At 43.7% G+C, this 26,140-nt stretch overlaps 2 protein-coding genes across 4 annotated transcripts; one reads left to right on the top strand and one right to left on the bottom strand.

Annotated features, from left to right (window-relative positions):
* The first annotated feature begins 641 nt into the window (after positions 1-641).
* On the top strand, positions 642-13,626 carry LOC110984039 (transcription factor RFX4-like). Of its 3 annotated transcripts, none has more exons than XM_022243830.2 (16): positions 642-1,060; positions 1,608-1,651; positions 1,888-1,963; positions 2,202-2,325; positions 3,405-3,466; positions 4,321-4,398; positions 6,233-6,374; positions 6,675-6,866; positions 7,307-7,457; positions 8,292-8,489; positions 8,999-9,093; positions 9,676-9,796; positions 10,711-10,830; positions 10,957-11,064; positions 11,408-11,603; positions 12,098-13,626. In XM_022243830.2, the coding sequence occupies exons 2-16, from the start codon at positions 1,609-1,611 to the stop codon at positions 12,555-12,557; spliced, it is 2,166 nt and encodes a 721-aa protein (XP_022099522.2). In that variant the 5' UTR covers positions 642-1,060; position 1,608; the 3' UTR covers positions 12,558-13,626. The 3 variants fall into 3 exon arrangements, with proteins under 3 accessions (XP_022099522.2, XP_022099521.2, XP_022099520.2); XM_022243829.2 differs by having other exon boundaries at positions 648-1,084; positions 10,951-11,064; XM_022243828.2 differs by having other exon boundaries at positions 649-1,060; positions 10,951-11,064.
* A 2,171-nt stretch (positions 13,627-15,797) lies between these two features.
* LOC110984044 (F-box only protein 30-like) lies at positions 15,798-25,292 on the bottom strand. The gene is made up of 6 exons (XM_022243837.2): positions 25,058-25,292; positions 22,701-23,689; positions 22,403-22,582; positions 21,770-21,925; positions 20,260-21,177; positions 15,798-19,382 (listed from the first exon to the last, which is right to left on the bottom strand). The coding sequence occupies exons 2-6, from the start codon at positions 23,685-23,687 to the stop codon at positions 19,110-19,112; spliced, it is 2,514 nt and encodes an 837-aa protein (XP_022099529.2). The 5' UTR covers positions 23,688-23,689; positions 25,058-25,292; the 3' UTR covers positions 15,798-19,109.
* Between the last annotated feature and the right edge of the window lie 848 nt (positions 25,293-26,140).

The following is a 26,140-nucleotide window of genomic DNA, read 5'->3' as shown; positions in this document are numbered from 1 at the left end:
GAAAAACATGGCTGTGACGTCAAAGGAGCAGGCCCTATAAATACGCCGAGCGAACGCTGGCCAAAAGAGATGCTTGCCATGCATGTCAGATCTTTTCTCCCGGTTGTAAAACAAAATAATTTCCATCCTCAGTGTGTGGATGTATATCAAAATTACTTAGTTACTTTAAAGGTTACAAGCCGATAAGGTGACAAATAAATTTGTTCTGTGCTACAAGATAGTGGTGGCTTTGAAAATAAAATGCATGCTGTGTGTAAAAAAAAAGGGAAGGGATCCGTTTGACATCACCTGTCTAAGGGGAGTCGACAACAAAAACATGGCAAATAATGTGTTCCAAAAGCTGGAAATATTTTTCTCTCTAAAATCAGGGTCACTTTAGAATGTTTGTAATTATAGATGACATTCACTGAGATACGCGGGAAAAAGTGGCGTCAGGATGCAATATTCTTTTATGCAAAAGCTTGCCACCTGTTCAAATGATTGTTGATGACCAACTTTCCGTGAGCGTGACTTTTCCTTTCCAGTATAAGAAGAAAAGAAGAGACAACAAATGGTCGCTGATAGTGAATTGCCTTTCAATAACACACCTGTGTAGATAAGCCCTGTTATGTTTAAACCCCGCGTATTTCATTGCAAGTGTAGTAAACTGGTCAATCAGTGCTTTGATAACACTAAAAATGCATACATCCCGTATTTGTTGACAATAGCCGTCTCTGAGAGACGGGCCACTGAAGACCACCATGCACGACTACTATACCGGAAAGTACCTTGTTTTTTTTTGTTCTTTTTTGAGCGATCATTCCAGGGGTGGTGTTGACACATCATGACGTTGTATTTGAAAGTGATAGGGTCCAATAGCGGGGCCGAACAAAGGATCGGTGGAAAGCCAAGTTTGTATTTACACTCGGTACTTACTCGATAGTAGCGAGACAACAGCAGGGCATCAGTGGGGCATAGAGGGTTAGCTGGCGGTGCATCAGACGAGACGATCACGCTGAGATCTTTGACGGGAGTACCGCTCAACTTACTCGACTGTACCAGGATCTCCAAAGGCAGTGGGGTGAGCGATTTCCTGTCGGTCAGAGTGAGTAAACGTGTTGGCAGCTGTCTCTTTGTGAAACTCCTTGTAAAATGGCGGATGCTTACGCTCTTTTCTGAGCTCTAGTGCGTAGTGCAGCCGGCTCAAAAAGCGATGTGGCGTTTCGCACTTTTGGGAGGGGACTGGTACCCTGCGCACGTAGTACTTAACCCTCCCTGTCTCTGAGTGCATCGGAAAAAAAAAACGAATCTTAACTTTTCTTTGGATAAAGGTTTTGGTTTTACGGAAAGGAATTTAAGGTATTCTCATCCAACATAATCAGCACTTGATTACCTCCCTACTGAACCCAACGGCGCGAAAACTGCGGGGAAAAATTCAGCCAATTACGGCCCGCGTTGTATGAGACCTCGTTAATTAACTGAAGTTGATGGGAGAAAACGAGTCGTCTGCCCAGACTGCGTGTGCTAAGACTTCGTGATTTACCGCAGGCCTACGTCTAGGTCGGTGGGGAGACAGTTTTGGATTGATTCCGGCGTTGATTGTTATTCTGACCTCTGTTGGTTTCCAGAATGGATTATATCGACATGGATGACGTTCCGGCGGCCAGATCTGGTAAGCTCCTTCGATATCACTAATATGTGTCATATTAAGTTCTTCTGTGAAAATTTTTCTGATGAGTATTCAAAAACCCTTTGTACACTATACATCGTTTCAATCGACAGTTTTTTAATCATATCAGTCACAAAGTAAAATATTGGTCAAACATGTTTGTCAGCAATCGATATATTGAAGGAAAACCGGAATAAAAATTCCTTTGTCAGTTAATGTGGGCGATTTTTGCTTATCAGGCCATCGTTCCAAATCAAAGCATACGTGCAGTACCAGACGACAGGAGCCCCTCCCAACACCGAAGATTATGAAATGGCAAGTGAACCTGTTCTTTCGGACGATTTATTCTAGATATCATTTTATGTCAAAGACGTGTATGTCTGCTGTGCTTAGTTGAAATCTAATACATAATATGTGTTATACGATGTTATGTCAGTTGTTAGAATTAAAGGTGCAGTTTCTCAAGTGAGCTGAGTTGTTGGCCGAAGTTGCTCAAACTATGCCCTGTTACTGCCACATCAACAATTTTTATTTGGACAACTTTTTATTGAAGGTTGCAGTCCAACTACGAGCTTGCAGACGGCGTTTGTATCCCGCGAAACACGCTCTACGTCCACTACACAAGCTTCTGCGAGAAGACTAATACTCGTGCTATGAACGCTGCTAGCTTTGGCAAGGTAGAGCAAAATTTGGAGACGTGTAACATCTTGTCATTTCTACGTACGAACATGCCCACAAGTGTTCTCTTATTGGATAAAATTTATCGATTCGGTCTTTTTTTTTGTTGGTCTTAAAGTAAGTTGACCAACAGTGAATAACTGGTCAGGATTACACTGAGAGACAGCATTTTGAGAGAACATATTCTAGATAAACACACTGGAAGGAAATGAACCCATTTACCAATGACACTCCGCCAGTGCTATAAGTTGCGATGAGGTACATTCCATAAAGTCACAGAAGGATCCCAGTTACCCAAATAGGCCTATTTCTCCCAGCAGTGATTTCACCTTTCAAGAATGAGTCCCTTTGATACAGACACACTTCAGCAGTGAAACGGTCCTCCAAAGCAGATTTGCCTTTGTCCGCCAAGGAGGCGAGCAATCCGCACACAAAGACCTGGGCGGGCAGACGGACTCACTCCAAAATCTTGGAGTATCAGCTGGTATCGCACTCGCAAGGCCATGTACCCTTTACATATGTATACTCGTGGGGTATTTCCTTTGTTCTCGTGGCTGCGCTTGTACATGGTGCCTTGTGGAAGGTACCCCACAAGGCCAGTTTTGATCCTTGTCGGGTACTAAAGTGGTACCCCACAAGAATTTCACGAAATAGATATATCAAATTTACTCAAAAAGGAGAACTTTTCAAGTGCCATTCATGTGTCGCAAATTGAAGTGTTTTATATAAGGGACATACGGTCGACATTTCAACCCAGGAAACTGAATTTGGTTGAAATCGCAGTGATTAGAAATTATTTCTGTGTTGTGTGGGAGTTTTGTACATTCTCGTGCATAAAACACTCTAATATTTGAAGCAAATAATGTCTTTTGTGTAATGAAATATAGTTTCCCACCAGGCTTGTATCTAAATAAGACCTGACTGTAAACACTACCTTATATTTAAAAAAATCATTTCAGTTCTGCCTCAATGTTTCAGAGAATGGTGTTAAACCATACTCTCCGTCTCATTTATATTGTTTTCATAAACACACCAGAGTTCATTAATAAATAATACAATGTTCATGATCTTTGTTCAGATGATAAGACAAAAGTTCCCTCAGTTGACGACGAGGCGTCTGGGAACCAGAGGACAATCAAAGTAAGACACACTTTTTTTCTAGCCAGAATTATCTTTATTTTGACATGATTATGTCATAATAGAACGTATCCACAAGGAAGCCATTCTGTAAGTGAATCTATCATCTTCAACGTAATCTTTTGAATGGGGCGGTGCGGGACTATTTTGGATTCCAAGCCTACACTTTCAATTTCTTTTTTTCATGTGGCTTGAATATTTATATATAGGCCCTAATTTACCACCAATTTGGAATTATTCTAAACAAAACCTGGCATGAATTCGTATTGAGCTTTAATTTCGCCATTGTTATTTTAATTCTCATGGTCCTAAAGACCTCACCGACAAATCAACAAGCGTCTTCTTTCACTGTACACTGCAAACTCTGTAGTGTTGACTTGGTGCTGGTTTAACACCTTCGGTATCCTTACAGGGCAAGACCAGTCCGGTGCTGTTCCGTGTGGATACCGAGGGTATTTTAACTAATACCACAGTATTTGTAGCATAAGTGTGCCTGACATCTGGTAGCGTCGAGAAAATCACACATAAATTATGAAGAGCTGAAGTATCTGGCCAGAGTTTGGGTGTTAAAATAGTTCAGTGTGGTGTTTATACCTGCCAAGATATCCAAACAGATTAATTTTAAAAATTGCAGTTACACCAGTGAAGTCACGCTTAGATTTCGTTAATGAAAATGGGAAATTAGTTAAATAATTTGATTAGTTAATCCGAATTCGACCCGGCCCTGAGGAGAACTCACAATTACAGTTCCACATTATCAACAGCCCTAAATATAATCATAAGAACACACAGTTTGCTAACCACCTTAATATTCGGCATGCCCTAAGAAGAGAGAGTATTTTTTATATCTCTGCTAGGTATCATTATTACGGAATCGCAGTTAAGGAAGCTTCCGAATACTATGAGGAAAGTTACTCAAGTAAAGCTGCTGAAAGGTAAGATATACGTTATGTAATTATGGAAACCAGATGTATGATATCTATTTGAAAAAAGAGACCGTAATCGGGGCAGTAAAACCGAAGGAGCAGTGTTCATATCTTCGAATTGCACTTAAGTTGTTGCAACTGTATTTATGAACCACATAATATTTTTTACAGTCCCACGAACAGTTCAATTTGGTTATAAAGCCGAGCCCGGCAAATTCTTACCAGAATATGCATGGGACATTTTCCGACATATGATTTGAGAAAAAAAAAGAGTCAACATTCCAATTTCTATCATTCCTTTGATAAAAGAACCAGTGGACATATCGAAGAATCTGATTTTTGCACAATGGGCTGTTATGCAGACGGCCTCTTCAGCGTGTAATTCTAGATAGTGAGACAAACACACAAGACAAGCACCGGCCACTCGTCCTTTCTGTCGGTGAAGTCCGGTGTTGACACTGCTAGTGTTAACGCAAACATTTAAACACTGGCTTTTCGCAGGTGCCGTGTGTAGGGACCAACAAATCCCCACTTCACTCAATGGCTCTGTCTATATGCACAACGTGTGCGATGTATACAGGCTACCAGTCTTTACAAGTCGTATTAATATTAGGTTAAGATCAGTTGTCTGCGGTATTAAACTCGGTCTCTTCAAGTTGAAAGAAATGGGTCTGCGAACCTTTTTTTATTATCTTGATACGAAAAGAGCCTTGTTGGAAGAGGCTTGACATAGTTATGGACCACTGATGTCTGACAGTCATCCTTGGCATTTTTAAACACAAGTGTGGGGATTTTATAGGGTCAAATTCCACATGAGGAGGGGGGTTCTAGAACTTTCTGTGGCTTCGACTCTGTAAGTTCAGCGTCATAATATCAGTCGCCGACTTTTGGATGCTTTGCTTATGCCTATTACTTTCTTTTCCTTTCATTTGGTTGTTAATCTTCGTATGGGTTGAAAACTGCACCTTTGTATTGTTTGGTGTATATTATACCGTTTGTAAATACTGGACCAGTTATATCAGCCTAAGGCTTTTCAGCCCTTCACGCTTTTCCACTCCGCCGTGCCTAATGCCCGTAGAGTAAGTAATATCTCTACCCTAAGCACCAACGAAAGGTTCGTACTGTGTGAAATGTACAAATTGCAAACTGTGCATTTATTGGTGAACAGCTGTTGTTTTGGGATGTCAGGAAATAACTGAAGATGAACTCAGTCGCCGTTGAATGGTTGCTAGGCAGAGCTTTGGCGAGCGTGTGGAATGTTGGCTGTAATTACCTGAAAGAGCCCGCCCCAAGTCACATTGCGGCCGTCACAATGGCATAATGGCCTGTTGACTGATGAGTCCTTTCCGATGCATTCTTGTAACTGAGGTATCAGTTTCCCTGGTGATGACCGTCGACTCTTTCGTTGGTAATTAGAATCCAGTTATTTGAACATGTTTTCCTTCCGGAGAGGTTGCAACTTGACAAAGCAGGCTACTTATTGCACGTTCAGATTATAAGATGACAAATGAAATAAGTTAATGTTTCTGCCATTGCTGTAGTTTGTTTTCAGGGAAAGAGGATGTTCTTCCAGCAAAACGGTGCTAAGTGCTCCGCACAACATTGCCATTTATTTTGCAAACGTTTAAAGAAGCTGGTAACTCTATCATTTTATACTCGTGTATGTTTAGCAATTAAATGTTTGTAAACTAGTAACAGTAACGCTTTTAGAAAAGTGTTTGATGGCTAAACAGTTTTTTTGTGATGGGGTTCCTGTCAAGTTTAAACTTACAATCAGTCTTTTTTTTATAGGACTACATGTATACTTTTTTTTTTAATATTTCTTAAATTCTATGATACGCAGCACTTCTCACGAGGTGAGTAAAAGAGAGCACCCCAGTAGACAGACGGTGGCGTACTCACCCCGGTCCAAGTTGGGCACACTTCTCCCGGCATTCCCTGACATCAAGGACCTTCAGTTGCCTAGCAACATTTCAGAGGGGAAGGTGATACCTTTTAGTTCTTCCGTAGAGCATCAAGGCTGTTGAAAGGAGAAGTGTACTGCCATTGTGTTACAGTCTGTTTTTACACTGAAAAAGTCTGGTGCTTAGTTGACACCTGCGGTATCCATTCACCGTAGACTACATTTCATAGTACCGGTAATCGATTCAGCTTCCTCTTACTTCCATGTCATATCCTCCGTAGCTTCCACAGGAGAACCTGCCTAATCAATGTTTTGAATGGTTAAATGGTGGGCCGCCAGTTTTGTACTTAAACCGATGTTGTTTTAAATTACTGCGAACCAGGTATCAACATTTCTCATGATGTACCGCACCCACTGCCAGCGAATTCTGGACACGGTAATCCGGGCCAGCTTTGATGAGGTCGAAACCTACCTCCTCCATTTCTGGCAAGGGATGCCGCCCCATATGCTCGGGGTGTTAGACTCCACTACAGTCGCCGATATCGTCCGGCTGTGCGACTCTATTTTGTACAAGGTTAATGTCATGCGCTGGATAGAAAAGTTCGCGGACTAAAACTGACAATACTATAGTGATAAAACAAGACCATGTGTCAAATTGCTCATGTTTCAATACAACTACATGTGATGCAATGTGGTTTGCAAAAAAACACTGTATACGTAGAACAAATTATTTTAAAAGAAACAAATTTTATAATTAGGCGGCAATATTCCAACTATTAAGCCTGGAATCTCTTTAAATGGTTCCATGGACTTTACGAATAAGTAACAAAATTAAAATGCCTGTTATCGGACATTTTGGGAAGGAGAGTTTTGCTTGAGCTTGATGGTGTATTCAACTCAAATAAACAGCAAGGCATGTACTAAAAGTGTATTAAAACGCATTGGCATGTAAATGATGGCAGTTCAAATCAGCGAATTGATGTGGCGTAATACGCCCTCTGTCGTTCCTTCTAGGCCATTGCAGGAGTTCTCATGCCGTCTGTTACGCAGACCATCCCAGACAGCCTGACCCAAGTCATCGGGACATTCGCCCGCAAATTGGAAGACTGGCTACACAACGCGCTGGATCAGCTACCAGAGTCCCTCCGCAACAGCAAATTCACAAGTAAAAGGGTTATCTTGCCGTACCCGCCGGTACTTGAACTCCTGAGGCCCCAGATTAGGCCAGGAAAACCGAAAGTTGTACCCAAGTCCAAATCAACAGGTCCTCCATGCTCAGATTGAGTTATAAGTCAAAGACTCCGTTGCTATACACAAAGTCCATAGGCAAACGCTGTTAGACCCATTTTCCAAATGTATAGCACTTCCTCTCTACTCCCTACCCTGTTTTGTTTCTGGTCAGTTTAGATGGTTACGCAGACATTTCAGTTTTGTGTTAACGTATAGTATCACTGAACCTTCAGGACTTTCCGGTACAGCTCTTCCGTTCGACGAGCCACTCCGCTTACAAGTGGACTTTTTCTCCTTCTGGAGTAAACCTGCTTGGCTAGAGCCCGGAGAGAATTAGCCCAGTGCTACTTACCAAAAACAATAGGGTGTCTGCATTTCAGCGATGGGTTTCCCGGGACTTTTTTTTTTTTTTTTACTTTTTCCCATTGCAACTACCTTGCGCTTAGTTTTTTTTTTATAGAGCTAAGACTGGTCAAGTACCGTCGGACACTGACAAGAAGAGCACTGTTGACACAAAGTTATGTTTATTACAAGGACAATAATTGGTCTTTGCTTTTATTTGCTTTCTGTTGCTGGTAATAAGAGGTATCTGTTATAACACTGCAAATTAATTTGTAAAGTGTCACACTGTTTCTTTTCATCGAAGCGCACTCCAAACCATTCCACAGACCAGCCTTAATCCTATCCACGAAGGTAGTTACAAATCACTGGAAAAGACTGCAAAAATGAAGTTTCAAGAGAACATTGTTGTTTGCGTAATCCTCTCCAGTGGCAAGGTATTTCTCCCGGCTTATCCAGCGCCAGGCATCTCTGAACCACCTTTGCCAGGCCTCCAAGGGCACGATCCAGACTTGTGACGTCGCCTCTCAAATGGCTGATGATTGGTCCCTGCTAGACTTACGGCCGATACAAAGGCAGACGCTCTATGCCGTTCAAGAAATGGGGCCTGAACCTCCGCTGGCCGAACGTTAGTTGACTCGACAAAATACCTCCCACTTGATGCGCTTTCAGAAAATGTTGTAGTACGATACTAGAAAAAATGAGGTGCTTTAAAAATCCCATCACTTTCCTGTTCCATGTCTCTGACGAGAGGCCGGCAGCTTGGAGACGTTTGGTATCCATCCAGACCATCCTTTAACTTTACAGCATGCTTATTTTCTGTAGAACACCTGCTGAACCGTACACTGGGTCCTATGTTCCTTAATTTGAATGTAGCTACATTTTGTGTTTTAATGGAGTACCTGTTTTTTATCATGCGTTGACATTGTGGGTACATTCCAATGCCTGGATTTCCACAGGACCCCCTTGGCCAATGTTTGTCCCTTACAAAATGGCCAGTTGATGTCGAGAAATAATAAACAATGAAAACATTTTGAATCTCCTGCTACAAACCTAGAATTGTCCACATAACGAACGATATTGACAAGTGTGTTTGCGGTACTAATGCCTGGAAGAACGTTTCTCGTTTCTTCACAGTTTGTGTCGAATTTGGCTGCCTTCTCGACGAGCAATCCTCTCTCGATACCTACACCAACTGGCTAGATACTCTTCTCCTGAAATGTGTTGAGAAGGTGAGACATCGAGAAGAAAGCTTTCTGTAAGACTTATGGTGACGTGGGCATGTTGAAGTAGTGTTAGTGTGGAAATAACCATCAGAGTGAGTACAGTTACGGTAGTGGCTTCAAACATGACAGGCTATTTTACCAAGTATCAGCAGACTGTCGGCGCCAAGTTAACCACACATTATGAAAGCGGTCTCCCGATCCTACACCTGAGAAAATCCAGACACCGCGCGGAATACTGACCTCGCTCTATCCTGGGTGCTCTGGGCACCATGGGTGCTTTGGGCACCATGAAGTGTATACAACAGGATCTACTTCATAAAGACTTCCTTTAAATTTGACCTATGCTGAATCTCATAATGTCTTCCATGCTGTAATGATGTTACGGTAGACCTATTTAACTTCAAGAACATCGCAAGAGACCCATATAGGGATTTCTCGCGATGTTCGCGTACCTTTAGAGTCGTCCACATATGGTGGACCGTACATCAGATGTTCCATAGATGGAGAGTAAAGGATATCAACTGAGAGAATACCCCCTCGACAATTCACGACCAATTCACGGTCTTTTCCCAATTAATCTCCACGCAGCAACCACAAGGTCAAGGGTCAAGCAGTGTATGTCAAAGGGCAAGGCGGTTCATGCTCATCTGGTCCTGCTTCAGTACAAAGGTCATGAGAGATATGACGCTTCACAGCTCCCCGAGTTTTGGTGAGACATGATAGCCAATAGAGTACCGAAGTGTGATGTCACCGTGAACCAGAAAGTGTAGTGCAAACGAATGGGGTACGTGCGCGTGTTGGTTCACGCGCTGGTTCTCGCTCTCATGCCTTTTACACACACACTTGTACGCGTGACGTAGACACTTCGGTACTCTATATACCATCTGAAATTATCTGAGGTCAGATATGGTCAATCACACGGCCAAGCACATACAGAAAAGCCAGGGCAGTGAGCGATGTTTGCTGAGGATAAAGAAAGAGGAAAGCACAAAGATAAACATACAGACAAACTTGAAACTGGAATACAAGAATTAAAGTTAAAAGTGCAACATGAAGAACGACAAACAAAAAACGTCGCAACACCAAAATAACAGGTTGAATATCGTGTTTGAGGCTCGAGCTGTGAGATAACTCGGCCATTGCGCTGTTATCATCTTTTGCTCAAAAGCGACAGACTATCCGGTTCGTAAGTGACTTCGTCACAAGACGCGTCACAATTTACAGGCTCCCATTGGACGACCGCTGAAGTTGCGCGTTAACTTCCGGTTCCAGGGTTCCAGTAAACGACGATCAATACATGTAACTCTATGAGCAGTTCATGTGCGGTGGGCGTGGTTTAAACTGAAGTCACGTCACACTTACGAACCGGATATTGATTGAGGTAAGAGTCGACAACTGCGAAAGTATCCGAGTACAAAACAAGTGGCAAGCCCTACAACAAACGGTTATATTGAAGTCAATGGACCTGCTTGTTTCACATGGATCCGGATCGCAATCAGTGATCTTCTTTGGTTCACTGACCCCAGAGTTCGCCTCATGGATCGAGCGAACCAGTTTTGGGATCAATGATTGTGATCAGGATCCGTGTGAAACAAACAGGCCCTAACTGTTGTGCACGTACAGGTTCTTTTCATCTTCTCCACATGACGCTGGACGAGTACATTCACTATAAGATGGAGCTGATCCACACGCAGGAGCGGGCGGACAGCCTGCTGCGCCGGCTTAAAGGAGAAACGGAGGAAGGTGGGTTGAGAGTCCTCCGACTGTAGCTGTGTACGAACATAATTCGTAGAAAGATTTATGTGACTGTTCTCTCAGCGAAAAATTAAGCTCATGTTTATTTTCTTCATATTTTTTTCCAAGCGTTAGAAAGCGATGAGATTTTATCTTTGAGACCAGAGAGGAGACTGACGACAAAGAACTCTATCCAAACACCGTATCAGCGTCAGTATAGTGTCGAAACCTGTCAATCGCCTGGTGAGTCATCTCTAAGATGAGTGCATCCTTAACACCTGCAACCCGGAAGTAGAGGCCAATGAGGGCAAACATGTCATTCCAAACTAGTAGTACGCTCTCATCAGAATCATACTTCTTCCTAAAGAGATATATCCACGTGGTATTACCGCCAGCCCTCTCTTTAGTTTATCTCCACCATGTAAAGCTTCAGGTCTTATCCCTGCGATTCTACTCGTGACCATTGTTAGTCTAATTCTATAAAGGCGTCATGGAGACGCAACTTTTCTCTTGCGAACACAATCTGTAGAAAAATTTATGTGACAGTGTTCTCTCAGCTTGGTCTCCATTTGGCGTAACTTCACAGATGCCAGCAGCCTGTCATCCAACTGCGACTTCACGACGTGCTCGGGCCACCCTGGAATAAACTCAAGCTACACGGCATGCCTGAATTCACATAGTCCATCCCACGTGTCTTCCATGCAGGCGTCACAGCAGGGGTCACATCTGTTGAGTCTCGGCGAGTTTGGCGACTACACCCCTCTTACGCTTTATAGCTCAGAGTAAGTGTTACCGGCGATGTTCCCGTCCATAGTGGTCCACGTGTTGCCTCTCCTGTGCCACTCCTGTTTGTTTGATGGGCCTATCAAATATTGCTTTCAAAAATCACTTTTAGCATGAGTCATCGTAACCCTTCACGCATGAATTTCTGAATGCAATTTGTAAAATCCAAACTAATCCTCCCAAGAACACCGTCCCAGTCCTCACGTTCACTCATTATTCTTCCCTGCAGTCGACCTCCAAGTCTTTGCAGATTCCTTCACGAGTCGCCCAGTCTTAAGCCACGTCAGAATCTAATGTTAATATAAACTAGGACTAAGGCATTCCTTTGTCGTACACCGTCACTTACACTTGTCTTGTGAAAGGACTTGGGCTGGACTCCACTTGATACTGTCAAACCACAGCATTGCAGCCATTAGTCTGGCAGATGTCCACTTTATCGTCCTTCTTCCTTTGAGGTAGGTGTATAACCTGTTTACTGCCTTCCTGTTTGCAGAAATAGTGCTTTCTCGCCTGTTACAAGTACTGACAGTCCGAATTCTGAGATTCCGTATCAAAGCAACGCAGCATTTCTTCAAGACACTCCGCACAATCACCAGTTTTTTGAGAGATCAGCCTTCGCGTCCAGTTACTACCAAGACAGTGGAGTCTACAGGAACGACGCCCAAAGAAACCTGTGCCGTGACTGTGACCCCACGCTGACGTCGAGGGCAAAATTTCAAGACCAGGCACAGCCTGCGGGAGCCAGATGCAGGCAACTGTATCTGGCTCCAGCTCTGCAGAAGGATGCAGCCAGCTGCGTTTTGGAGGGTCAACAACCGGTGTCAGACTTCCCCTATCATTACAACGACCGGGAGTTCCACCATTTTGGAAGCTTCGATCGCTTTCAGGAGCCACTGCACACGCCACATCATGCAAATGAAAACAGACACTATGGTTCATCATTATGCAGTTGAGACTGCATGTCATTATAAAAACACAGCATGGTTTGAGGGGAAGAAGTGGGAATTACTGGTCCCCTTCGCGTCGGGAGGTAGTCAAGCTGACCTGCACCGTTACTTTACTTGTACCCATAGACGCCATTGTTGTTTCTCAGCTGTTAAAATTCCATGTAATGATAGTGAAGTGCAGATGTGCATAGAAATAGGGCTTCAATAGTCTGGTGCTGACTTACGTTTTGGGTCTTTACCGTATATTCATTAGGATACAACTCCAGACTGGTTCTGTAAAGATTACATGACACAGACTACATATTTACGCGGCGGGTTCCAGAGGGTTTTTTTATGCTAAAGAAAAAACTCCCGCACGACAACCAGGTGGATACTCACCGCTATGACGTCACCTGGTCGCGTATCATTTCAACTTCCCAGACGCGAGGTGGAATCGGCCAATGACGCGCTCCGAATTGCTCATGAATATTTATGAGGTGTAGTAAAATAATTTAACGAGAAGCAACGCACTGATTATTGCCGGGAAAACACGGTCTCTGCTGACTGGAATGTATACTTATTTTAGCAATGTCTTTTGCATAGTATCTCATTAAATTTAACCTAGATTAGTTGAGCTCCTCATGTCAGGACATTGGTCAGGAGATGTCTGTGTTCTCGGAAACCTCAAGTTTAGAGCCACGCCAGAGGGCAATTATTTTATGGTCAGATTGCTAAAACGTCCAAGAGTAGGTCTATATCAATGGTGAAAAACATATGACACTGATCAGTCCATGTATTAAATCTCCTGATCGATTTCACATGCTGTAATTTTTAAACTTTAAATTTGGAATGAAATTAATTTTTATACTTTAGAAAACTTTCGGACAGCCTTTCCTATCCCTAGTGAAGACATTATAGATGAATCTGACTTCTGCCACCAGAAGGCATTTCACAAAGACAGCCACGGTTGACAGAGTCAGAAAATGATGACAAATGTCACTTCTCTATTTAGACATGTATTCTCAATTTTGGTGTATGCAATCTGAATTCTGAATGTCGTCTGCACAAATAAAGATACGCCATTTAGAAACATAAATGGGAATTTGTTTGAAATGTACAGACGGTTCTTACAGAACTCGCGCGAGGCAATGCTCCATACCCGCCGCTTATCAAGACTTAGTGATTAAACCAAATGCCCCTGAGCCGTTTCAGTGGACTATACAGTTATATTGTTGTGGCTGGCAAACAATGCTTAGTAGCCAGCTGTTTGATCCACAGTCAAGGCCTTCACAAAATAACTTGCCTCAGTCTGAGCTATCCCCAAATTTGGAGCCAATTTTGGACCCAGTGGGGCTAGACAAACTTGACTCCCGGTCGCCGCTCCAAACTCCTGTTGGACATGGGCCTGCACACCCATGGATCTCAGCTAGAACACCGTCTTAAAAACCAGACAGGTTACACAATGTTCATTTTTGTTCACAAATTTCTGTTTCGTTTGTCGTGGAGTTTCAAATAGCACGCCACATCGGTGTGCATATCGAGAGTTCTTTTAATCATGGTATACATATACACCTCTGGAACCGCGACCACTTACCTCGATGTGTTACAATCTAGGCTTCGGTGCTTTCTGAAAAAGTCATTCATCATCCCTTTCCTGACCATCCAATAACACAAAAAATCGCATGCAGGAAGCTAGAAAGGTCACAGTACTTGGCTCGTACTACCTTTCACACGACACATCATGATGTTGAGACCAACGAAAAGTAGTCATACATCAGTGCGCCCTCAATCGGCAGGTTTTATTGACACGTGATTGCGCATGGGCCGGCGGCCGTAAGGGTTTTTTTTTGGGGGGGGGGTATTTTCTTCTTCTCTCTCTCCAAGTACACAAGTGTCTAGGGATACAATATACACATTCCGATGGGAAATGGTTCTTGAGAGGAGACTAGTCTTCATACCTCCTGGAAGCATTCCCTAACGAATGTCGGGCTTTACTCCCCTTTGAACAATACATCCCCCAGAGACATTGTCGGATTTACCCAGTGAATGCGGGAATCGAATCGAAAAATCGCGGCCCGTACCGAGGACGAGCAATGTGCAAACTTTACGTGTAATGGACTCCGAGCTGGACCAAGAGAGGGCAATCTTCCAAGCATCGGAGGCTCCTTTGGTAGCAAAACACAAGCGTTGCAGTCGCATATCTTTACAAACAAAATGAACACTCCACACCGTACCAACACGGCTCTTTTCAACCGATAGGGGTGCTCTTTTTGCTTATCCGTGTTTATGATTTCAGACGGGGTGAATCTGCATGTATACCCACCACAAATTCTTCCAAAAAGAGCTAGCTGCTTCTACGGCTGGTTGGTCTCCCTTACCACGCATATGGCTGCACCTAGGCGCAGCATCAGTCTCACCCCAAGAGGTCTGCAACCCAGTGGCGTGCAACAGTGCACTAGAGATCTTTACAGTCAAACGGGTGATCGGTGGATCAGGGGGGTGGGTGGAAAGAATCTCTCGAGAGGGTCAGCCCACGGAGAAAGGACACATCCTTTCTCCATGGTCAGCCGAAGGTCAGGCGTTGCCGACCTCAATGCGTGAATTGGGATTGAAAGGCCGATCGCGAGTGCGACGCCCTGAATCTGTGTTTCAGAGCATAGGCGAAATGCAGTTAAAGTAACACCTCCGCGTCACTTGACGAGACGAGACGAGATCCTCGTCCTTTGCGCAGCCAACAAATAACAAGCTCTTGCATATCTCAGGCAGTTACCAAAGGAGCTCCTGCGTCACACCGTTTGCTGGATCCATTCAAACTGAATAAGCCAGTTCGTTCGGTGTTTCCAAACTAAGAGGTCTTTGGGGAACAAAGCACACATGCGAGTCCCTGTATATAGGAGTTAGATCCACACTGATAGGGCAAACCTCCCAAACGCGTCCGAAAGACCTCGGAACCGCTTGGGCATGCGCTGTTGGAATACCGACTTCGCTCAGTTTTTAACACAGGCGTCCAAGCTCCTACGCGAGGTGGCTTCAGTGCTCTGCATAAACGGGGCAGAGTGACATGACAGAAAAAGCAGGTCTCAGCAGAGCTACGTTGCTAATACCTTTCGAGTACATAAAACGGTACCGGTGAGATCTTGTACTTCTTGAGGATTTAGGAAGGTTCTTAAATTTCCCAAAATATTAATTCAAGCCAGCAGGGTTGAAAGTCGGATTCTAGCCTTTGTACAACTTCACGACAATAAATCGGACAGACTTAAGACACAATTTCTCAGTGGCTGATGGGAGTTTCATGTATGACAATTTATTCACCAATGGTTTAATTTTTTTTTTAAAGCAAGCTTTTCAAGCAACCAATTCCATTATTGCATAGAGTATTCGTGTTGACGAGTGTCTCGCCTGACTACATCAGCCATAGAGGCTATCTTTACCCATTAAGTCTAATCTGATAAACCATGTTGGACGCAATCAGTTGATCTTTGCGCCATTAATTGATCTTATTGCAGGATACCGTATGTCAATTCTGCCATGAGCCATTCGCTTTTCCTGTCTTACTCAAGGACGTGGAAGATAACTTCACAAACGAAGCTAAGTTGGATATTTCGTACAGAATCGACAAATCAGGCAGGTTGACCGGGCGAGCACGAAGATCGACCCAATGCGCCCAGCGTCTTCGTTAACATTTGTGAGTTGGGAAAAAAAAACAGAGAGGTTGGTGCTGCAGTAACGAAGTAACAAGAGAATTCGAAGCCATGCGAACACACATTCTTGTCTCATGTAACAATGGACCTTTTCCACGAAATAAAATTATGCACATAAGGCACGTGCATGCGCATGACTACCACTGGTTGGCAAGGTTGCTTAAATCTATAACAATACAAATCTCCATGCACGCGTCACTATCGCCGTTTCTGTACTGGCACAGTTTGACAAGAGTGCAAACTTCAGACAAGGAACTGTTACTTTCTAACCTCAGGACACTCAAAACTTCACTTAGTTTCGCGAAAAGCGTGCTGAAGTATCGGGCAATGGTTGTAATACGGTTTTGATTGACATTCAACGCGCCAGGTTATGGTTACCAGCAGCTCGCCTACACTGCCGACAGTGTTGACGGCCCCGCTTGCCAAACAGTGGTAGAAGCGCCCACGTGCCAGTCTAATTTGCATACATCATGGGATAGGTCCATACTGACCAGTGCTACCCTTTAAAATCTTGAAAATGTTAAGTACGTGCACGGGCACACAGAGTATCCACTACACAATAAATACTGCCATAAACTACAGGTACACAGATCGTACCATTAAATCACCACCTACCTGCTTGTGCAAAAATTGCTTTTTGTCTTCATGGGGTATGTTTCCAGGGGAGCAAGTTAGGGGATCGTGAGCCCTTGGCAATTGGGATTTATTTTTATCGGACACGCAAGTTTAGTTTGGCTTTCTGTGTGCTAATGGTAAGGATTACATAAATGTACAAGACATCAAAGGGTAACTACAAGTATGTTTACCACGCGAAAAAAATATTGGAAAAAAGTTGAGTAACTCCAGGATACCGTGTGCAAATGTCTGCATACTGAAGTCCTTGAAAACAAAATGTCTCTTTGACGGAGTTTCTTGGTACTAGTAGGCCTATATCATAGCGCACTTCTTTGCTAACTGCTGTCATTGAAAATGGAATCTGTTTCACTGTGATTTTTTTTCAGACTTTCGCAGCAACTTATTGAAATATTGGTTATGGGTGGATTTTGTTTCTAATTTCAGGATGATTGATGTCCATACAGTTATCCTACACTATCTGCTGTCCCTAATTTGGATTTGACAAAAGCTAACACGACATATGAACTAGTGTGTACATGTATGTAGTTACATCAATCCTTTGGATTCGGCCAAAATATCGCTGCGTTACCAGGATTTCCAACTACAGTATATGGTAAAATATATACCAGTTACCAGGATTTCCAACTACGGTATATGGTAAAATATATAGAGGCCTTGTTGACTGCTCTAAAGCACAAATCTGAAAGGCTTTATTATTTTTAAGGGCAATACCTCAGCTGACTGAAATACCACTTTAACTTTTCACCACGACGACGTAGACAAATGTTCTCCAATGTGGAATAAAGGGTTATTTATGGACATGTGCATGATACATTGATGTAATTCATGATCAAATGTCGACAAGTGAATAATTTTTTGGATCAGTGTTAGTGATTCAAGCCCAAGCTCTGACAAAAGCTAGCAGAGAAAAAAACCTTGCTATTCAAGCTTCTCGGAACTAAAACAAAGGATTGACCATGTGTCCACACGTACATATGTACTACACTTTATTACTGAATGTACATGTGCATATGCATGTACAGTTTGTCATGCAACGTGTGACTGACCACATCCTACAGATATACAGATTCACCATTCAACTAAAACTATTGAAAATCTGACAAGCCCTCAGTTGCTACAAATTCACAAGGACACTGTTCTTATAACAGAAAGGAATACATTAGAACCACACACATGGAAGCTCATTGATTTTGAGATAAAAAATGAACTCGACCTGAAATAAATTGTTCTAGGTCTACATGTTGACCGTGCATACATTTACATATTCTACCACACATGTCCAATCAAACTACTGTGCATGTAGTTCTTTAACCACTTCATATCAGAGGAAGTACGTGTCTACATACATGTTTTGTTTTTTGCACACGCTCAGACACGTTTGTGGAGGTTGAACATGTGTGGCGCCCTCGCTCAGTCTTTGAGGTCGAGTTCGGGCGGCCTGTTCTTGACACGGGTTTCTTATTCCCGCGTTCGAACTGCGGCAACACAACTCAAGAACACTGTTCTCAGAACAAAGATCACATACGACCTCCTCGTCAGGGTTTTACATGAACACACGGAAAAACTCGTGAGATTTTTTATTTTTGAACAGCTACAAAAAGTTGAGAGTGGGCTTCCAAAGCCAGAGACGATGGGAAGTTTTGCAAAATTAACATAATTATTTTCCGTAACACAGAAATGAATGCTTCTGTTTAAATAGAAAAGAATTCAGCCCAGTTATCCAAATATTAACTCTCGAATTAAGTACATGGACACCACCATGAGCATGTTGCTTGCATTAACTGCCAGCAGCAATAACCGGTTGTTTGTTCCCAGCATTCAAGCCGCCAACCCACGAACAACGAATCGAGCTGTTCGTGAACGTACGAGAACAAGCCGCCCAAACTCAGCCTGAGTGTTCAAAGAACATACATGTAGTTGCAGAAAAAGTCATCCCAAATCTCATAATGATTTCCTGGAGGTTTTGGCCAAAGTAATCCAGAATCTGACGACGGTTTTTGTAAAAATCGATAATCCTGACGGGAAGTCATTGAAGAATATTGTTTGAGGCTCCTAATTTTTAAGACATTGTTGCAATTCAATAATGCACTGGGTTTTTAATTCACATAAATTGCACAGTGCCTACATTAATTTTCCGTATCTGCACTTCAAATTGGAAAATAACACCTTGACTAGTTGGGTCAAGTATATGCACATACTTTAAAATCATCATAAAGAATTTCCAGACAAACAGAGGCCTCACCTATTCGACCTCTTGAATTTCTGAATCTATGGTGTCGCTGTCAAGCTGGCCTTGCTCATGTTCAGCCTCGGCTGCCTCGCCATCTTGCTTGCCCTTGCCATTGGACAGTGAGGCTGTGGCCGCAGTCTCCGGCAGTTTGATCATGACACAGATAGGGTCCGACTGCGGCAGCTGAACGTTGTAGGGGCACTTGGCCAGGTGTACGGCCAGGCTAGGGTGGTCCTCAAACCCCCAGTGCAGGACGGGTGTGAACGCTGTGCTGAAATGCCACACCTGGGAATGCAAGGCCGACAAGCGAGAGCAGATGAAATACAATAGGTCAGGGTTCTGAGTCTACATATACCTTACTGCTAGTCTAAAAAATTTACTCAACCAGAGGTACATGTACATAGCTTCTCACATCTAGGAGTGTCTCCAGCCACGATTTAGCAAGATTTAAAGACGATAAATACCTCTTGTCCTTTAAAATTTTTAAATGAATAATTTACTTTTTGAATTGTCATTTGGATCTGCTTGAAACAAGCCTCCACAGTGGAATTTTTCTCATTAAAACAGAAGAAATCCTCTCTTCATTTTCACAAATTTTGCATTCAAATATTCAAATTCAGAAAATTAATCTTCGAATATTTGATACTCAATTGAATATCCGTATATTTGGCACAGCTTTAACAGGCAGAAATTTCCTGGGACCCAAAATTTCCTTGTTATAAGCAGAATTTTGTAATAGCAGTGCTCTTATGTATGTGTGATACGTACAGAGTGCTATGCATGCTTAAACCAATCAGCACAGACCCAGCAGCGTGTCAGTGAACATGTAGGTTTCTGCAAAAGATTTGTGGGGGGGGGGGCAGTTGAACAATGAGACTGGACTGTGTTCGAGATGCGGATTCTGTGCGTTAACACCTCAATCAAAGGATATGTCAAGAACCCAGTGGTACAGTACCAAAGTGTGACACCATTTTGAACCAGGGATCTGCAATGCAAATGAATGAAGTACGGGTGTGTTGGTTCACGTGCTAGTTCTTGCGCTAACGCCTTTCACACGCATGACTGTGTGCATGATGTATTCACCTTAGTCCGCTACAGTACTATTGCAAGCAGGCTGAGAATTCAACTCCAAATGAAGTCCAGGAATTAGACTAGTACCTACCCGATAGGCTACATCCCATCGTCCGTTCACCTTCTCCCACTGCAACAGCACCATCCCCCGTTCCTCCAGCACGCTGCAGCAGATTTGCCGCAACAGCTTGGAGGTGAGCGACAGGTTGCACAGGCTGAAGGCGTCTAGGAACCGGGTCAGGTACCGTAGGAGCTCCAAGGGCAGCTGGCTGAGGTGGTCTGGCTCCAAAGGGAGCTCTGATTGGCTACTTGGACTCTGAGATGGTACTGCTAATTGGTCGGGTGTCTGGTCTGTGTCTAAAGAGTCATGTGACCCTTGCACTTCTGGCGTGTTTTCAGTGCTGATTTGGGTGTCCGGTTTTGGACCTTTCAGATGATTTACAATTGACTCATTAAGACGAGCATCATTGCAGTTTCCTAAGCTCCTCCCTGATTGGCCGATTGTGTGTAAGGAGATGTCTGATAGGCTAGCCTGATTCTCAATGATCAAATTGGCATCCTGGTCCATTTTCTTTAACTCAACGCCGGATTCGTCTGTGAGCCCACCTGCCTTGGGAAAACTATCTGATTGATTTGTCACAGCAGCGTCTGTTTTATCTTCACCGTATTTCAAATTTTCCTTCATTGGGCTGGTTTCGTCCTTGCCATATGAAGAAACAGCCTCGGACACCCATTCCATTTCCATCATCGCATCTGCATCAACCTCACTGTGGTCTTCCGACTCGGCCAGCCGGCTGCTACCTTTACCGTCCACCCGTACCCCAAAGCTCTCCAGGTGCTCGTGATGCACGATCCTGGCCTTTCTCTCTCCAGGGAAGAAACGGCGCTGTGAGTAGGTACAACCGTAGGGTGCAAGCGGGCAGCGCTGCTCCAGCCAGCCGTTCAGGCCGCCGTGGATGTCGCTGTGGACATTCTGGAAGTGAGATGCAAACTCGTCCCTTCGAAATACCTGTTAAGAATTGTTAATGGCCAAAATCGGTGGCTTATCCAATTCACATGGGGTTTTCATTATTTACGGGGACGAATTTATGGGATTCATGTCGCACAGATTACTAAATCTGTCAAAACTGGGTCCAACAAAAATGGCATTGCGGTGTTCTCGCTAACAGTGCCACCTAGGGTCAGTCTTCAGCCCCCCGACCTTTGATGAAAGGCTCATCTTTTTCACAAAATTTGAGGAAAGAAGTACGTCGCAGCTATAGACACGCAAGGTACTCTGGGTTGCTTGATTCTTAAACATGTGTACATCCAGCGCACCTTTGTCATTCATATGGAAAGGTTGACCCCCGCTACTGTTCAAATGAATTCTGTCCAATGAGAACTCAAAGAAAATTATGTCAAGCATCCTTAAGTAATCAGATCACTCCATTACCTTGTAAGCGTGGTAGCGACGAGCAAACTCCCGACCACCAATTTTTTTCAAAATTTAAAATTTCTTGAAAAAGTTAAATTTCCACACATTATCACTGGCATCCCCCAACTCATGGACAAGAAAGCACTGCCACTCAATGAGTAACACGAAGATATTAATTTTAACCCACCTGTGCACAGAGGAAGGTGTACATCGAGTCTGGCTTTGCCTGGTACCTTGTAATAGACTCCAATGACAGGTCTAGACTCAGTGATGCCTGCATTGGCGAATCAGAGTTGGTGACTGGAAAGGAGGCTACACCAGACCCTGGTATCATCTTAGGAGGCTGGATTAAAAAATACCAAATTAACGAAAAAATTAAATAATCCTTGTACCACACTAGCCCATGAATGCTACCTCCCAATTTATCTTCTTGCCTCTTTCTTCACTGCTTCGTTCAGCTCTTTGGCAACCTTTTCCTCTGAGACGTGAATCTTCATCAACAGTTTGTTCAATTGGTGTTGCACCACTCAGGCATTCTTAAAAATGCATTTCAGACAGAACGTCTCATTGGGAGAGCTACTTGAAATTTTAAGACAATCTCTTCTTGACAAAGGAACAAATTTGGCCTCGGAGCTCATGTTGTTTGTTCATTTATTTCAGAGTTTGTTCAAATGAAATTCAATCCAAAACCTTCTCCTAATAGACAACTAGTGTACACCTCTTGTTCTCTCTTTTTGCTTACTGTGGTCTACTATTAACTGTTTACATAATCAGCGGTCAAACTCAATCACTGTTCTGAGTCAGTCAGAAGCATGCCTACCTCAACCACAAGTATTTTGGAGTGACCCCTCCCTGGCGCTGCTGACACTTCGCCCGTCGTGGAGGGAGTGACAAAGAGGGCCGGCATGGGCACATCATTTAGGCTGCCTTCACTGCTGCTGGAGCTACTCCTGTAACCTTGCTGGACATCTCGACTGGATGGAGATGAGATCTGACCTGGCTACTCACAAGAAAAGAATGAAATCCATTCAACAATCATGACTATTATTTCGAGGTTCCATACAACAAGTGTCTGATTTCATATTAATTTTGAAATAATTTACACGTACAGTACTCACTCTGTGCAACTGCTCTTCCTCATTTGTACATGTAGCCCCTAGTAACGTATCCTTGATGACCCTGAGATGCACACTTTCGTCATGGCAATCACCTGGTGCGGCATTTTTTTCCGTACTCGGTTGTCTGCCCTCCAGAGTTTGGCTATCCTCACCACAGTCTTTCATTGCATTGTGGGAGTCTAGAAGTCGCTCCATGCGTTCCTTCCGCCTCTCGCAGTGTGCGCAGTGAATGTACGGATAGGTGCTTTTCCCTAAACTGAAGTCCGCCTTTTCTGAGGGAGGGTGGCTGTCACCAGTCATGGCATGGATTGCTGTAGACAGCTGCTGCACCGTCTCCTGGCTGGCGCGGTAGAGCTCATCGCAGATGCTCTGGCGCAGGCCGGCGGGGCTGCGGGATCTCTTTCTCTCAGTTGCATTCTCCCACTGGTGCATGTCCTGTAGCAGATTTTCCAGCTCCCGCTGCTCGTCAAACTCCTTAACCGTGCTGCCATTGCTGACGGTCAGCTGGTCAGCCAGAGGTACGGCTGGGTGCCGTCTGTTCAGGTTGTTAGTCAGGATTTTGCGGGTACGGACTGAGGCTCGCATGGAGCGAGTCAGCATACGCTGGTCACGCAGCGCCAGGGCCATGTCCAGCTGCTCGCGGTTCACGTCCAGCAGGACCTGGACGGGTTGGTGGGATTGGCGCTCACTGGAGCAGACAGGCCAGCGGTTCCATTCCATGGTGCAGTGGACCAGGCTGGCTGGGCAGCCGGCTAGGTGACGTGACATTTGCGACCTCAGCACATGCAGCGGGCAGCCGTAGCCTGCGTTGATGCAGGCCACCTTCTCGTTGCCACACAGCAGGCTGTGCTCGGCCTGCTTGCAGGAATGGAACCGGGCCCCACAGTCCAGCTCACACGGAACGATACTACAAGCTGGAAGGCGCATGTTGCACCGACTGTCATAGCAGGCTTGACAGTGGTCATGCAGGTCTACTTCCGAAGGCATGCCTTACAGCAAGATTCAAAACGAGAAAAAAAATCCTCATATCAGTGATGAAATCATCGACGTACATGTACCACTAGCTCAGGTAGGATGCCATGATTCATTTACATGTATGTCCCAATGCAATGAAGACGTCGTCCAACCCAGAGGGCCCAATTTTATAGCGCTGCTTAAGCGAAAAATTTGTTCAAGTGTGAAAGAACCTTGCTTGACAAATCAGGTTACCAGCCAAAACTTCTTGTGATCTAGATTGTTTTGGAATAGTTTTTACCTGTCTTTCAGTTAGCATGATAATCACATAGAGTTTGAGCTGGTAACTTTTGTTTATTAAGCCAGGTTTTTTTCATGCTTAAGCAAATTCTGTACTGCACATGCACTGTACAAAGAGTTACATGCATTGATAGCCGTTTACATGGAACCATGGAACTGGAAGTTAACGTGCAACTTCAGCGATCGTCCAATGGGAGCCTGCAAATCGTGGCGCGTCTGCCTTCGTGACAAAGTCACTTACGAACCGAATAGAGGTACAGTGGGTCATAGCATCAGTAAAAGCTGATTAAAATATCTTTACAAGCAAATTAAAACTAATCTTTTCAGTGTGTGTGTCGGTTTTTTTAAATAAAAGGTTATTTCTCATTTTGTTGAAAAAACGGACACGTATATATTTTACATGCAAACAGCACAAGGTCAGCTCCATTGGCTTTGAGTGCTAGAACTAGTAGAAGGCCAGGACAAAGAACTCTGGAAAGACATGCAATGCATCTATGGTCATGGACAACAAAAAAGCATAACGTGCGTGACTGTCGTGACTGTAGAGTCACCAGGTCCCTAATTTCCCCACCTATTTTAAAGTGGTTTCCACAGTTAGTGGCAAAATAAGGGACCTGGCGACTTGATGGTTATGCACGTTAGAATGCAAAATTTCACAAACCTTATTCCATGGTACATAAAACAGTCGTTAATGACATAAATTATCAAAACATTAATTATGACAATGAATAGGAGTCAGCCCAATCTAACACGTCTCAGACTCATAATGATGTGCTAATTAACACATACTATAGGGCCCAGGCCTATTTTTATCTTGTTTATGTTTCAATTTTTTCTTCAAATAAATCCCTTCCATGATTTCATTCATTATCTCAGTTAATCACAAATATCATGCCGCTCAGTCATGTCAATAAAAAAATTCAAAACTGACATTCGATCGTAACAAAATGGGCATGATCGGGCTGATTAATCAGGTTCTACATTCTAGTACTGTACTACTATATGGCCTACTACTAGTACTAGGCCCGGCCCTATGTAACGTTCTCGAAACAAGCACTTGAACTTGGAAGCAAAACTCGGCAGCTGAACCACTGCATTCTTACCTACGGTTCCTTTTTCAGCAGAGGCGATCCCTACAAACGCAGACGTCTCTTTTTGTCTGGCGGAACAGACCGGAATGCGACCAGGCCAGATCTACCAACTCGCCGGAAAGAAATTCCGCGAATTCCAGGCGAGCTTCCAGCGCTCGCGCCACTGTGACGGTCGTCGTACATTTATTTTTTTTACACGGACGACGTCGACAGCAAGAAGTTCGAAGGTCATTCCGTTGGTTACCAATGCCTGCTCCAACTATATTGATTGGACCCAATCATTGCGGGTACCAGTGGGAAATGTGCAATTTGTTGACACTTACGTAGCTGGTAAGCGGCGCATGACCGGTCATTTTCCTGCTGATCCGAGTATTTTCTGTCTCTTGACGACATGAGTTGATTTTGTCAGACGGTTACCAGTGATATTTTTTTATTAAAGGCCAGCTGACCGATAATATTTAAAGGGAAATGTTAGACCTACCTGTAAACAGGGCCCGACGTTTACTCCTCCGTCATACGTCGGGCCCTGTTTACGGGTCTAGGCAAATGTCAGCCCTTAATGACGTTAAGTTTAAACTAGAGAAAATCAGTATAACTATTTCTGGGAATTTAAAATGGTACCAAATCTGTGTGTTATGACAGGGACGTTCATTGCCACATTTGGTAAAAACGGAAGCTTCGCAAAGCTGACAAACAATGAGCTCTGACCTTTGTAATTTGCGATATCGGGGTGGACGTCAGCATATTCCTGTGTAAACGTACCTTTCACTTTCAGGCAAATTCCTTAAGAATTTCACATACAGAAATTTGTATTTTTTCAGCGCCTACCTGATCAACACGGCATGCGTGCAAGGCAATGTTGTTTTGCATAACGGGCCCAGTCACGTGATTTGGTCTTTCGGTATACTCAAAGGTGTACAGTTCTTATTAAAATCGTGTATAACGGCAACTGTGATACCTCAACGTGTTATTATAGCTAGCATCAGTCCCTTCTTGATTTTCAGCGCCCCGAGCTGGACCAAGAGAGGGCGCAATTTTCATAGCAACGAAGGACCCTTTGGTCACTTCGCTGGTTCACAAACTAATATGAAAGAC

Source organism: Acanthaster planci, linkage group LG21, assembly GCF_054643075.1.
Source record: "Acanthaster planci isolate LZ-2023a linkage group LG21, COTS_SCS, whole genome shotgun sequence".
Lineage (NCBI taxonomy): Eukaryota > Metazoa > Echinodermata > Asteroidea > Valvatida > Acanthasteridae > Acanthaster > Acanthaster planci.
This window is presented reverse-complemented; position numbering and strand designations above follow the sequence as displayed.